This window comes from Cryptotermes secundus, unplaced genomic scaffold, assembly GCF_002891405.2.
Source record: "Cryptotermes secundus unplaced genomic scaffold, Csec_1.0 scaffold1016, whole genome shotgun sequence".
Lineage (NCBI taxonomy): Eukaryota > Metazoa > Arthropoda > Insecta > Blattodea > Kalotermitidae > Cryptotermes > Cryptotermes secundus.
This window is the reverse complement of record NW_019724759.1, coordinates 1,206,242-1,221,920: the sequence shown is the minus strand read 5'-3', so window position 1 is coordinate 1,221,920 and position 15,679 is coordinate 1,206,242. Positions and strand designations below refer to the sequence as shown.

The following is a 15,679-nucleotide window of genomic DNA, read 5'->3' as shown; positions in this document are numbered from 1 at the left end:
GAGTTATATCCCAGAAAATATAACTCTTCATAACCACCGCTGTGAGAACCTCAGCTCCTACACGGCGCTATATCCCAGAAGACAGAGCTCTTCATAACCTCCGCTGTGAGAACCTCAGATCCTACATGGCGCTATATCCCAGAAGACAGAACTCTTCATAATGCTGTTGTCAGTAGATATGTCCTTGTTACAAGGTTAAGGAGCCTCCTCCTTTGTTTTAACGATTTAATGGCGCCATTCAATCTTTACTCCTAGAAAAATAGTGCGAGAGATAAACACCAGAGTGACGTACTGTCGAGTCCGGCAGAAATTCTCATTTACAATGTTCCATCACCTCAACATACATGTTCACATCCTCTTAAGATTCGAAAACAAATCTTATCTAAATGATAGACTTCAAAGAATTCGAGAATTTCTTTTCAATAGGTCATTTTTTGTAACAAAAATAAAAAAGTATATAATTTCACAACATATCGACAAGGTCTGAGTTCTTCAACGCACGTCTGGAACACTCCCCTCTGGTGCTTCCCCCTCCCCCCAGCCACACCTGGCGATCACGCCCTTTTCATCTCTCTCTGTCCATCTCATTGTTGCATGGTCCGTTTATAATTGGACTGCTATGTATATAAGTCAGTGGAGTGGAAGTAGTCAGCATTGCACGTTAGGCACTGTATTCTCAGGGAAGTGCCTTATCCATGTACTCCAGTGGCAGCATGAGGAGCATGAATTTGGTAAGTTAATTTTCCTTACCTGACAAGAATATGAGGTTAAACACGTCATAAGTATTTAACAGGTTTTTTTCCGCATTGTGCAAGTGAGAATGGATTCAAACCGCAATAATTAGATGGCTGAAGGAAGCTGCTATCAGTTTTTGAGAGCCATTTCATGTATAAAGAAGTTATTAAAATAACAAAAATATATATTCAAGAAAATTACTTTTCTCCATAGAATTTTTCTGGTTATGAGCTAGCGTGGACAGTGAAGTGAAGTGATCGCAGCTGTTGTTAGAAATGATATTGGAAGATCTCTACATAATAATTAGTCTAAAAATCTTCCATGCTTCGTACTTTGAGCGGGCAACCTTACGGAAGAAAAGTCTCTGTGTGTGTTCAACGAGACATCTCATATGCCGATGTCGATTCTCATCGGACCCTGAGAATATAATCCAGTAACTTCTTAATGGCAATTTAGAGCTCCACGTCTCTGCACCATTATGACACGTGCTCAAAAATATTTTAGAAAAAGATTAATAATTAGTGTAGGTAGATCAATGATGGTCATAGTGTTGTGGATTTCTGGTTATGTCGCTTCAGTGGACTGGACTGGAGCGTTAATCGGCAGTTTTGAGTCGAGATAAATGAGTACAGTTAAAAGTAAAATTTGAGGTTATGATTTGTATTCAGCAAGAAACCCAGATTACCAAGAAGCAAAATTATTACCGACTTCAGATAATTCTTCCAAATTTATTGTAAAGTAATAATTAATATATTTATTCTGTGATTAGCGAAGTGTTGGGTCAGAGATGAAGGCCCATTTTATAGGCCTTGGACGCGATAACGTGCTGCCTGGTCAGGGCAGTCCCATACTTCATTGGGTGTTGATTAAGGAGTATGGAACAATGGTGGAAGACTCCTTATAAAATATTAGATAACAAATGTGTAAAAAAAGGTAAAGCTATCCCAGTAGCAGGCCGTCGAGGCCCCCACATTTTCTAGACATTCGTATCACAGATGGCGGTGAGACTGTCAGCCTTACGCGCCGGTTGCCCTTTAAAACCAGGAAGATTCATGGTACTCATTTCTGTCAGAGACTGAGTCGACGCCAGGCACACAGTGCGGCTGGAAGGGTTAGGTAAATTGAAAAATACAATGACCTCAACGGGTGTCGAAAACGCGACCTTCCGGCTTGTAGCATAGTGCCTCAGTCAACTACGTTTCCGCGTGCCCCGGATGTAAATGTACAGGAATAGAACAGAATTTTAACGGCAATAACCATCACACTTTCATTGTATCTATTTTCATCTTTCGTGAAAGTAATAAGATCCTGGATATATTTCACATTCCCATGCTGGTCATTAAATTTATTCTTGGGGTTTAAAGAGATTTTTTTTTTCAATTAAAAGAACGGGACTACTGGATTCGATATCATTTGTTTTCTTCGTATTTTCAAGTGTACAAATTCGCGATTCACTGAAAGTATTTTTTAAACAAATAGCATTTAAAAATTCGTTGAATTGGACAATAATAACAAGCACTTTACAGAAACAACCCAGGGCGTTATGCAAGAATCTCGAACGGGTTTATCGGAACGAAAAATATTTCGAAGAAGAGTATCAGAGAATGATGAATCACATTTCATAGCCAGTAACTCAGGTACCGTGCAACTTTCCGTTTCTTGGCGACAATGAAACATAAGTGAGCGCTCGAGCCAGGATTGCTACGGACTGCATGGTTATTTCCTGACTTGCTTCAGCTGTATATAGTCCACTGTGTGCCGCAGAACGGTAGGGCTATTGGCTGTGAATGATAAATTGGAAATACTGGGGAATTAAACGGCTATGTTATATTTTATTACTCTAAAATTTGGTGTAAGACACTGAGGATAACCACGATCTGTTAGAATAACCGGGCTCAGTATCAGAATTATATTATATTATGTGAATATTTGGGCAGAAGAGAGATGAAGTGACAGGAGGTTGGAGAAAACTGCATCATTAGGAGCTTAATAACTTGTACTCTTCTCCAAATATAATTAGAATGATCAAGTCAAGGAGGATGAGATGGGCAGGATATGTAGCACGAATGGGGAGAAGATGAATGCATATAGGATATCGGTGGGAAAGCCAGAAAGAAAGAGACCACCAGGAAGACAAAGACGTAGGTGGGCGTATAATATTAAAATTGATCTTAGAGATATATGATGGGATGGATTGGATTGATCTGGCATAGAATAGGGACCAGTGGGAGGCTTTTGTGAACACGGTAATGAACCTTCAGGTTCCATAAAATTTCGGGAAATTCTTGAGTAGCTGGAGAATTGGCGACTTCTGAAGAAGGGCTCAGCTCCATGAGTGAGCGAAACTTCCGAAATATTATTTAATTTCAAATTGCTGTTCAGAAATGTAAATTACACCTCCTTGGGCGGTACAAGCTGTCTCAGGTGATAGAACATCCCCTAAATAACACAATAATAGTGATAGTTGTTGTAAGCTGAAGTTTCAGAGATGTGTTCCAGTTAACAGTCACTAATTCAGTGTGTTTTGTTATAGTTGGTATGCGTGGTCGCCTTGTTCAGCATATGCACAGCCCGGCCGCAGTACAACCAACATCAACAGGGGTTCCAGAAGCCGTTTGTCCCGATTGTGGCTTACAACAATGACGTCTCCCATGATGGCTCCTATGCGTACAGGTTTGTTCATAGCGAATTTGAGAGGAGGCTGCTCTTGCAGAACAAAAATGATTTTACCGTTCGAGAACGCATTCGGCTATATGCAGAGAACTGTACACTTAGAATAAACATAAGGGGTACGCAGTACCATAGTTTATTGAGGCACTATGCTACAAGTCGGAAGGTCGAGGGTTCAAGTCCCGATGAGGTCATTGGATCTTTTTCAATTGACCTAATCCCTCCAGCCGCACTATGGCCCTGGGGTGACTCAGCCTCTAACAGAAATGAGTACCAGGAATTAATTAAATAATTTTCCTGGGGAGTAAAGCGCGGCCGGCGCGTAAGGCTGACAACCTCACCGCCATCTATGAGTCGATTGTCTAGATAATGTGGGAGCCTCAACGTCTCACAACCCTATGGGCCTTCACGGCCTGGTACATGGATAGCTTTAGCTTTTTTTTTATTGCAATAAAATTAAGCAACACTTTCAATTACGTTCCTAATTTGTGGCAGTACACTCTTAAATTCATCACGAAATTAATTAGTCTCATGTGTTCCACAAACATCAGTGCCTTCACAAAATACTTCTTTTCTTTTCACTGGCTCTACAGCCCCCTTTGGCCCTGGCCTCTGATTTTTCAGTTTCATAATTATTTCACAGACGGTAGGACTCCTTGGACGGGTGATCAGCCCGTCGCAATGCCTCTACCTAGAGGACAACACAAACACAGAATAAACTTCCACGACTTGTGTGGGATTTGAACCAAATTTCCCGACTTCCGAGCGAGCGAAGACAGTACATGCCTTAGACCACTCAGCTACCGTGACCGGCATCGTAATTTTTAGCTGTATTAATTGATAGTATATAAATATTTGCAAGAAAATTTCTATTGAAGAGTATTTTGCATGAAATGTCTTCGTCTGCTCAAACAGTGGAATCGTGGATTCGAATCCCATTCAAGGCATGGATGTCTGTGCGCGTTTATTCTGTGTTTGTGTTGTCCTGTGTACACAGTGGCCTTGAGGCAAGGCTGATCTCCCATCCAAGGAGTCCAACCGACTGTCTATAAGATCTATAGATCCGGATTAATTCTGACAGGAAACGGACCAGAGAGCCTAATACGTCAAAGAAGAAGAACAAGGATTTAATTATGTCACAGGTTCCTCAATCCGTTGATTAAATGACGTCACTCAAAAGGGAAATGGGAGCGTGAAACAAATCCACCATTCTAAAATAATTCTGTTATGCAGACTCCCAACTTAGACACGTTTTGCATCCCGTCACACTATTCATCTTCCAGTAAATATAATGCACTTCTTCCACTTGTGCATTTGTTTGCTAGTTATCTTGGAGCTTTTGTAGACCACAATGTGAGAAATGATATTCTACTGTTGAATAAAAGTTGATACTCATTTGATTAACTTCATCATTTCAAATTCCGCAATAAGCGGTGTCTTCACGCTCATTCTCCTTTGCTTTCGCTACAATCATCTGTGAGTCTTGGCCTCTTCTATGGTTTCCTAGATATTTCGTAACAGTACATTTTTCCGGGGCGGGCTCTTTAGCCCCACTTCCAACCTCCAACCTGGAAGACCAGGGACTATAATTCGTCTTCTTCTTACCCTCTGACCTGTTTCACATGGGTGGCCCTAACAGGAGCTTACGCTCCCGCCAGCATAGCTCTCCGTGTCACTGAGGCGTGTAGACCTCCTTTCCATGATAAGGCGGTGTCCTTGAGGAGTACTTTCATATGCGTTGCACATAAGAAGCAGACGATAACAAGAAACTGCGCCTGCTACAATTTCTTGAGCGTCAATTTTGTTATCAGTGTAGCCGGTTTAATCTAAAAGAGCTTATTCCATATACTCGTATGTTATCGTAAAGCAAGTGAAAATCTGCTGGACTCTGTTAGTAAGGAAATTGCTACTCCTCTCATATTTATATTTTGAAATGCAATTTCTGTCACGTAGTTGGCTTCCGTTACCATAGAAACGCGTAAATGCTTCTTTTATGTTAATTGTTGGTAAAATGTAAATAATTGTCTTGGTGCTTGAAGGTGTGATTGTTCGTGTTCCACCAGTTAGTATTAACAGATCTCCAGAGATGGCTCTGTCAGCTTTACCGTACTCATGAACGGAAATGGCACAACAGAGAAACATGATAAATATATCAGATAGTGAGTCCAGTTCAATAACATCACACTGCAGTGGCGCCCTACACCTTGACACACATAAGCACAGCTCTCTATTACGGGAGAGACATGGTACACCGATTGTATAGTTAACTGAGCGAGACCTAAGAATCGTGTTTGAATTCATAATGCGTCCATAAGTCTCTGTCCAGTTCATTAGGGGGTGAAGTCATGGAAAATATCTCCACAGATGCTGTACAATTTATTTCGCAGTGCAGTTGAAAGATTTAGGCTGTATACACATGCTGATAGAGCAACGCGGTAACGTAGTTGCTTGAGGCACTATGCTACAAGCTGGAAGGTCACGGGTTCGATTTCCGATGAGGTTATTGGATTTTTTCAATTGACTTAATCCTCCCAGCCCCACTATGGCCCTTGGGTCGATTCAGCCTCTGACAGAAATGAGTACCAGGAATCTTCCAGTGGAGTAAAGGGCGGCCGGCGTGTAAAGCTGACCTCACCACCATCTGTGAGCCGATTGTCTAGAGAATGTGTGAACCTAGACGTCTCACAAACCTATGGACCTCCACGGCCTGTTACAGGGATAGCTTTACCTTTACATGTGCTGATAGTGCTCATGTAGAATGCAATGTATAAATGTTGTCGACAACATACGTCTGTTTCATTAATTAACAAACACCGCTTTGATTTAGAATAAAATGTTTTCACAGACATCGTGCAAATCTATTAATTACAAGTCCGAAAGTTATCTCTAAGATGATTAAAAAGGCTTATTTATTAAAAGCAAAGAATATATTTTACTATATGCAATAAATATGTCCGGTTTCGTGACATATCTTATTTCGTGGTACTATATTTTTAAACTGATCACGAAATTAGATATGTGTTCTACAGTTAGTTTTAACAGCTCTCCATGGATGGATACGTAAAGCAGTCACAAATGGAATTACGTTGTGGAACCATAAGTGGAGAACAGAGGAACATAAATCCATTTTCGGGGCGTATTTGGGTGTTGTGCCACAAAATATGGAAGCTTACGAAACTGAGACTGCATCTTAGCGTACCTGAAGGAATGTGACTGAAGCCACACTTATCCAGACTGCTTGGTATTCCTCTCCATCTGTTGCCCTTTGGCTTGTCCCCATCGCAATTCAGGGCCATCTTGTGGTCGACATTCTTTTGTTCCATTTTACGTTATGTACTGTAATGTTAATCTCCGACGTTTTCCAGTCTCTCGTATCCGGCAAACGAATGCATCTCTTTTGTGAAAGTTCGGGGTTATAACGGAGGTGACTTGAAAAATAATATCTTTTGAGGTGTGATAAAAATGTTCTGACGTTCCGTAGGAACGTAAAAAATGTAAAGGTATCCCTATAATAGCCCGTGGAGACCCATAAGTTTGGAGGACGTGGAGGCTCCCACATTTTCTATACAATCGGCTCACAGATGGCGGTGAGGTTGTCAGCCTTACGTGCAGGACACCTTTTAACCCCCAGGAAGATTCATGGTACTCATTTCTGTTAGAGGCTGAGTCGACCCCAGGGCCATAGTGCGGCTGTGAGGATTAGATCTATCGGAAAATCCAATAACCTCATCGAGAATAGAACCCTCATCCAACTACGCTATCGGGTGTCCCACTTCTGTACTTACTCTATCTTCAGGGACGAAAGAGGAGCCGAAAGAGGAAACAACGAATCACTTCAGATCTTGCAAATTTTGAGAAAAAATAAGATTCCTTCTATCACAAAATTATTTGTATGGAGTGTCTAGAAAATTATGCAATTTAATTATCTGTTTGTTGTGCACGTTATCATGTAAACAACAATTCAATAGGGCACGGCCCGTTGAAATTAGCGGTAAACTGAAAATATTAATACAGGAATATTATTTGCTATAGGCCATCTCTTTCCAGAGAAAGGCATTCCTTATTAGAAACAAGAGACTGGTCGCTCGCTCGTGACCTATTTTATGTCTTACGTTTATTCAACGGTGACAGTTCGTTGCTATGGTAACACAGGATGAGCACCAGCCAACTTGACTGAGCTTTGTCAGGATTTTCTGTCCTGCCAAAAAACTTAAACTTGTTATAACAGCTTCTCACAACATCCCGCCCGTTTCGTATCCCACATTGCATCCACCGATATTAAGTAACGGCTGTATCCGATACAGCATTGCTAAAATGTAATATAGTCTTTTGGGGTCGTCTGGGTCATAACATCGTGAAATATGGTAGATGATTAACGAAGTTTCAGAGGAACGTATTTTCACTTTGAAGATGGAGGCATATACTCCTCTGCAACTTTGATAATCACCTACCAGACAGCACGGTGTCATAACCCATAACATCACATATATTTTTACAGCAGCGAAGACCACGAAATCTTATAAACTAGCAACATAGTAATTACGTAATTTGTGCCAAACTTAAACTCAACGACAAGGTTAGGAAAGTATTGCCATGTCAAATTTAATCGGAATCCGGTGAGCCGTGACGTAACATAAATGCAAAACTTGCTTGAGAGGTTCTTGTCAACTGCATAGCTTAGCCCTTTTTGTAACTTCACGGGGAATTTTCCTCGCGAGGAGTGAGCGATAACTTTGTTGTTATGTCCTCAACATATATCCTTATTATCAAAGTACACGTCAATAATGTAACAATATAAAAGACATCAAGAATACGTCACTCACTAAAAATGTATTTTAATACTTTATGATGTTAAAATCATTAAAATATCAATAGGACACAAAAAGTATATTTTATACATTAAAAGGGGTTATCAAAATTTCTAAAATGTCTCTAGTTTTATATATATTTTTTCCTAGTTTACGACATGTTTCGGCCGCACATGGACCATCGTCAGGTGATTTTTCTTTTTGCTTTTGGGGAGACCACTGCACTGTTCACTTATCCGCCGTGCTCCCATGCATGTCAATGTTTAGTTCTATCTCATGTCTAGCATGTTGTCGCTGCACTCTTTTGAGGCTATTGCAGTTTCTGTGTGTCGTATTTCTCTTGTTTGTGTGTCACTACTCTGTATACTGTATACGCTCTGTATTCTCAACATACATGACTCGTGTCATCGAATCACAACCACCATTTCTGTAAGATACCATATCCTACTGTCTTTCGTCACGCATCATTGCTCAGTACATCCACGGAGGTCTGCATTCTATGCTGTTCTGTTTACAGTTACCAGACGGGAGATGGCACTACTGCTCAGCAGACAGGCTACTTGAAGAATCCTGGCAGTAGGGACCTGGAGGCTCAGACTGTACAAGGTTCGTACTCATATACGTCACCTGAGGGTACACCAATTACAGTCACTTACACAGCCGATGAGAATGGATTCCGCGCACAAGGCGCACATCTGCCGGTGGCGCCGCCTATACCTGACGCGATCCTCAAATCGTTGGACTTGATCTCCAGGACACAGCCAGGCGCAAGCGCAAACTTGGGGGTATACGCGCAACAAGGGTACAATCGACAACAATATCGATACTGAGTTAAACTCGTTCTCTGCTTGTGGATATTCTATAGTATAATATGGAGTAACTCTTTGGTCTCATTCTTGGTTTATATCAAGACACCTTTTCAACTTCATAAGTTATGTAGCGTGAACGGCAGAAACATATGTAGGCGATGAATTCTGAAGGATATTAGAGGCTTCCTTAACCTATTTTATCCTGACGTCTGTCTAACAAGGCTGACAGAAACCACCACAACTCTTACAGATGTTATCGCAGCCCTGTTGACATTCTAATAAAAAATTTACATCGTGATCTTTTCTATTTTAGGTGTTGGTAGCCCTGTTCAAAATAACTCTATATTCTATTTTCACGCAAAAAAAAAACACAACAATACATATTCCAACAATAGGCAAAATATAAATTCAGTTGCTTAGAAAGGAACTGATAGATGCGTTATAAGCTCAAATTACATTTAAAATGAATAAACCTGAGGTTTCTTCCTACAACTGAACGATATTTGTGGAGCAGATGTGAGTGTAACATAATTTCCTGCGAAGTACATACGTTCTAGGGGCCAGTACTTATTACGTCTGACATTAATATTATAGTAAAAATCAGAATATTGTCTGGTGACTATTACAAACATAAGTATTAGTACCACTGTGAACATACGGCTTCATTCTTTATGTTTTACACACTATTATTGTGTTCAAAGTTACTGAAAAATGGATGTATGTATGTTGTGTGTGTAAGCAGAATTTGTCAGAGAACTTCTTGGTATACAAATTAAAAACGAAAGTTTGAAGAAAATAAAGCACAAAAATCTAGGAAGGCTACATATGGCTTTACACACATACATTTAGAACCTACAACTAATACCATTTCAAAATAAGTAATGTTCTGCATTAATACAGAGAAAAATACAAGTGCTAATCAGAAGAGGACAGTATCAATTAGACAGAGCTTCGTAACAATCAGCATTACGCGATGTATACATAGACTTAATATCGTTACGTGTTCTGATATTACACAGGAAGGAATAATTTATAATATAAAATCATAATGCGAGATCAAATAACTAATTATTGTGTCTTCAGAGAAACTGTGAAAACAATGAGACGACAATTACTCTTATTTTGCATTTTGCCATAATAAAAGAATTCAATTCTTTAGTTCAATAGCACATCCTACGAGGCAGAAGAATAATAAAACTCGCCTGTTGAAGTGTAAGGCAAAGTAATAAGCAAATTTAATAAACTAACTAACTTCATGGAGCTGAACCCTTCTTGAGAAGCCGGCAATTGTGCAGCTACTCAAGAAAATCCCACGATTTTATGGAACCAGAAGGTTCAATACCGTGTTCACTAGAGCCCTCCACTGGTCCCTATCCTGAGCCGGATCAATCCAGTCTATATCACCTTTTCCTATCTCTCTAAGATCCACTTTAACATTGTCCACCCACCTACACCTTGGCCTTCCAAACGGTCAGAGGTGAAGCCCCTAAGTTAAAGACCGAGATATCGCACCATCAAGACGGAGGTGATAGACGAGAATCGAGCCATGGTAGAATGGCGATTAGCAGGGGGAAACCGAAGAAGACTCGGTGAGAAACCAGCTCCAGTTCCACTTTGTCCATCATGAATCTCACATGAACAGGCTATTAGCAACTTTTAATTAAAAAAAATAATCTTTCTAAATGTAATTTCAAAGCAACTGTTCGAAAACATAAGTAACGTTTGACAGTTATTGTACTCCTTGGAACATTAATAAATAACAGCTAAGAAGTGTTAAGTCTATTTGTTTAGCTTCGGTATAAAGTTTATTAAAAGTTATCAACTGAGTTCACTCGATTTTATGAAGTTGTGTATGAATGTGTATTAAATTATGTACATTTTTAAATAAAGTTTGCAATGTAATTTCAGTTTTCTAAAATGCTCAGTGACGTATTTGAAAGGCGACTGGAATTTGACTAAACTAAATGGATATTCTCAATAGTGCTCCTCAGTCCTTCGGAGAATGCTTGGATGGTGCATTACGTATGTCATGACCTCTTTCTTCCCATGTCTTTTGAATGCACCATATCTTACTCAATATGCGCAACTTCCTCACTTGATACAGCATCGTTAATGAACAGGGCTCAATAAATATGAACTCAGCTCACCAGTGAGACAAAACTTCCATTCTTCAGACATTTCTCCACAAGACAGATACCGCCTACCCACGTCAACATAATTGCTTCATACCACACGCACACACACACACACAAGTACAAGACATGTAATTGTCTCTTATATTACGTAATATTTACTGTTTCACATTTACTGAGAAACAAGACAAGTACGTAAAGGTAAAGCTATCCCTGTAACAGATCATGGAGGCCCACAGGGTTTCGAGAAGTCAAGGCTTCCATATTTTCTAGATAATCAGCTCACAGATGGTGGTGAGGTTGTCAGCCTTACACAGTGGCCACCTTTTACCTCCACCCCCCAAGGAAGATTCCTGGTACTCATTTCTGTTAGAGGCTGAGTCGACCACAGGGCCACAGCACGGCTGGAAAAATTAGGTCAATTTAAAAATCCAATGACCTCATCGGGATTCGAACCTACGACCTTGCCTTGTAGCCAACTACAACACCACGTGTCCTAAATATAGTAGGTATCTACCAGAATAAACAAGGTCACACTTCTGCTACTGTCACAGTCACAAGATGAAATCTCATTAAGCCTTCGTGTATGATGGTTCAGTCGTTATGAAAATCTGAAGTGACAAACAGTCCCACCTTTGTCTGGGACGGGAGTTAAGGTGTCGGCCCTATTTCCAGCCGTCATCTGCATTTATAATCGTGTCGTCATTCGAGAGTCAAGAATGACTCATGACACAATAGTATAATCAAAGTGACAAAGGCAGAAATGTCAAAGAATATCACGAGATAAATATTTATATTGTAGGCCTTGGATTCCTTTACACCATGAACAGCTGTGACAAGCGAAAGGGATTAATAATTTCTTCGAACGTCGGAAGGTCGCGTGTTCGATTCCCGATGAGTTTATTGGAATTTTCAATTGACCTAATCCTTCCACCCGCACTAGGGTCCTGAGGTCGACTCAGCCTCTAACAGAAACTTCCTGGGGTTAAAAGGAGGCCGGCGCGTCAGGCTGACAACCTTACCATCTGTGAACTGACTGTCTATAAAATATGAGAACCTTGACGTCTCACAACCCAACAGGCCTCCACAGCCTGCTACAGGGATAGCTTCTCTTATATTTTTACGGGGTAAACCCACCCGATTTTAATGGCTTATCTTATTTTGTAGCACAGCATTCCAAATTCGAATTTAGTTCTCCTTTATGAGCATTTGTGGCGCCCCTTTGCGAACAATTATTTTAAATGTAGCTCTATCCTTACAGTTACACCACTGCCGAAGAATTATGAATGAAAGTTGCACAATTTAATAGTATCCCTATAAACTGTGTATGAATTATATTACTATTAATAATAATAGTAATAATTCTAATAATAATAATAATAATAATAATTATCCTGAAATCATTCATATCCTACGTAGGATTCAGGCTTGCAGGCAATAATCCAGTTTTAGAATAATGAAACATTTCTTTGCTGCTGATTAAATCGCCGCTACTTGATTTGCAAGCAATCCCTCAATTGGTGGAACATTTAGTACTCAGGACGTGAGGAACGGTGGGAGTGCACCATCTTGAAGACAAGTCTGTCTTCATATGCACGCCGTCCCTTACAGCATTTCACTATATCCTAAGTTTTCCTCGGGTTTTTCCTTTATGAGCTCATCTAGTAAGTCATAGGTAAAGAACTGTTACGATAACTTTAGAGGAAGGTTGAATTCAAAGCGTCGCACCACGAAATAATACACTTTACGAAAACTGGATAGGTCTATCCTACGTTCAATTTGTTAAAAAGAACGCATGAAAGAGACGCATTAGATTCTGTAACTTTGTACAGCCCTGAACTATATAGGCCGTGTGCATTGCTCTTCTTTGGAGGAGAAAAAAAATTCCTTCGTGAATGTTCGACCTTTCCATCTGGATTGGAAATCGCTTCATTTGTTCTGTGTACCTCGCTTATTAAGGTTTCTCATGGCAACAGCTCGGAGGCAACAAGCAATGGCATGACCTGCGTACAGACCTCGGTTCGAATCCTGAGAAGAAATACTTTGTCAGAAGAGTTAACTGAAAACACTACACGAGTTACACGTATTATTATTTTCACAAACGCGTATCAGTGGTAGTAACTGACATACAGAGCGTCCGCAAAGCCACTAACAAATTTATTTAGGTGATAATAAGGGCCGCGTCATAGCTCAAGCGGTTAGTCGCTGGCTTCCCACCGCGGCGTCCCAGGTTCGATCCCGCGTCTGGTAAAGTGGGATTTGTGGTGGAAAAAGTGGCGCCGAGACAGGTTTTCTCCCATTCCTTCGGTTTCCCCTGCCCATCCTCATTCCACCAATTGCTTCACAATCACCCTCACCTATCATCTGGGGCTGGTGCAATAGGCCAGAAGTGGCCGCAGCACAAGGGACTTAGTCCCGCCCCACTAGCAATAAAAAAAAGGTAATAATAATAATAATAACAATAAGGATAACAATAATACCTTAATTCAATTCTTATTTACTTACGTACAAATTCAATAGTCCAGAAGCTGATTGAAAAGTACGCAGAGTAAGACGAGAGAAACAACAAAACAAGGAATTTTATATAATGAAAAGGTAAAGTTGTCTCTGTGATTAACTAATGAAGCACTATGTCATGAAGTCGTATGGAGGGGAGTGGATGTATTAATCGACATTTTCATAATCTCGGCACTAGCTGGAGGTGAGCGGTCAGCGACATGCCCCGGCTGCTTTACTCTGCCCTTTTAAGGACAAGCGGGCGAAGCCTGGGAACCTTCTAATAAAAAGTTCTTTCTTTGTGCCCAAAATAAAGTGCCCCCAAGAAGAAAAAACTCAAATTTCTTAATGCTTCAAATGGTTAGCATAATTACCCCTGTCTAAACCCCTTGTATAAATGTGAAATCATCTTTCTATATTCCTGGTATGTGCTCATCCTACCCAAGCGCAATATTCTGGAATTCTTTACGGCACATGAGTCACTGCAGAACAAGGAAGTCCGTTCTGATTCATTTAAGCAGTCACGTCTTCCAGGGAGCTCACAGCTGCAACTGCGCGAACGCAAGGCAACAGTACAGAGCGCCCGAAGATATTTCTCGACTCTTCCACTTTGGACTTCCCTTCAGCGTGAAGTTAGTTATAACTTATAACAAATGATGTCTTTATATGCGGTTACAGCAGCCGTGTACATATCTGTATTGATACGACAAAGCATCACCGAATGACGTACGTGGCGAAGTGACATTCCCGTCACAGACAGCAAAAGAAGAAGCAAGTAGAAACCTGTATCGCTCTAAGGAATATTGCTACGAATTTGGGATCGTTCTTACAGTAAAGATGCCTCATGCATAAATCAGCTCCATCTTCATTTCATGTAACCTTGTGTGGGCAACACTCAGGATGCCCTAACCCAGTCTCACATCTGAGGCAGATCGAGAATAAGATATATGAAGGCCATATTATCATTATCCTCTGTTGTGTTGGACTAATATAAACTGTGGGGCCCGGGGAGGGGTGGCTGCACTCTTCCCAACTAATTCAAAATCGACACAAATAGTGACTGCAATATCAAAACACGTTCCAACAAAATCACACTTGAGGTTCCCACGGCGGTGGATAGTAACATGAGGATTACTTCCTCCTGGGATGTGATGTCCTGTAACCTGATAGTTCAAGGACGTTTCGGAAGAACGTATTGCACCCATTTCTTGGGCTGGAAAATTAAGCCAAAAGAGTAACCTTCACTTTCCAGAGCTATGTCTCTCTGCTTGCTCTGGCTTACGCTTAAACCCTGAAGATGGAGGTAGTAATTTCCTCTGAAACGTCGGTGAATTTTCATCGCACTACATGACGTCAAACTATAATAATATTTATAGTGGCGATACCCACGAACGTGAGATCCTCAAATGTTGTTCCTTTTAGAACGTGTTATGGAATTGCATTTCCTGTTCTTGTGGTGTACCTGAAAACAATATTGTTCACAGTATTGCCATTTCATTCATTTGAGGCGTTACAATTTACGGTTTATGCTGTAGGTAAATGAGGTGTAAAACTGTGCAAGTGTTCTCAGTGTTACGTCACTTACTGGGATGTTTTCTTTAACATTCAAATCACGCTAGAATAGTAAAGTAAATTCACTTTGCTTTCTGCAGGAAAGTGACCAGACAAGTGCATCTTCTTCATCACGAGGAGGTGACCCAGATAAGGTGATGAGATATCAGTATTGCCAACAGACCAATGTCTTTCCTTGTACCAGATCCCCATAGAAACGCCTTCAATTACGTTGCCCAAGTACGTACTTCTATATCATTATGTAGGAATGCATAATTTGGATGAAAGAAGATGCACGTAAGACAAATCTCGCCCATTTAAATAACTAGCACTGACGAATGCATTCAAGAGCGTATATGAACAGAGAAGAATGGGCTATCGCAGGGGTAGCCAATGGGCCGGATATGATTTTGCAAATATTTTAAAGGGCCGCATTTCAAGAAGACTTTTGGATGAAAATTATGCTCATTGATTAAAA

At 40.5% G+C, this 15,679-nt stretch overlaps 1 protein-coding gene across 1 annotated transcript; it reads left to right on the top strand.

The window, feature by feature from the left end:
• The first annotated feature begins 623 nt into the window (after nucleotides 1–623).
• Nucleotides 624–9,947, top strand: LOC111862986 (endocuticle structural glycoprotein SgAbd-2-like). Its single transcript, XM_023848890.2, has 3 exons — nucleotides 624–731; nucleotides 3,269–3,408; nucleotides 8,731–9,947. The coding sequence occupies exons 1-3, from the start codon at nucleotides 696–698 to the stop codon at nucleotides 9,041–9,043; spliced, it is 489 nt and encodes a 162-aa protein (XP_023704658.1). The 5' UTR covers nucleotides 624–695; the 3' UTR covers nucleotides 9,044–9,947.
• The last annotated feature ends 5,732 nt before the right edge of the window (nucleotides 9,948–15,679 follow it).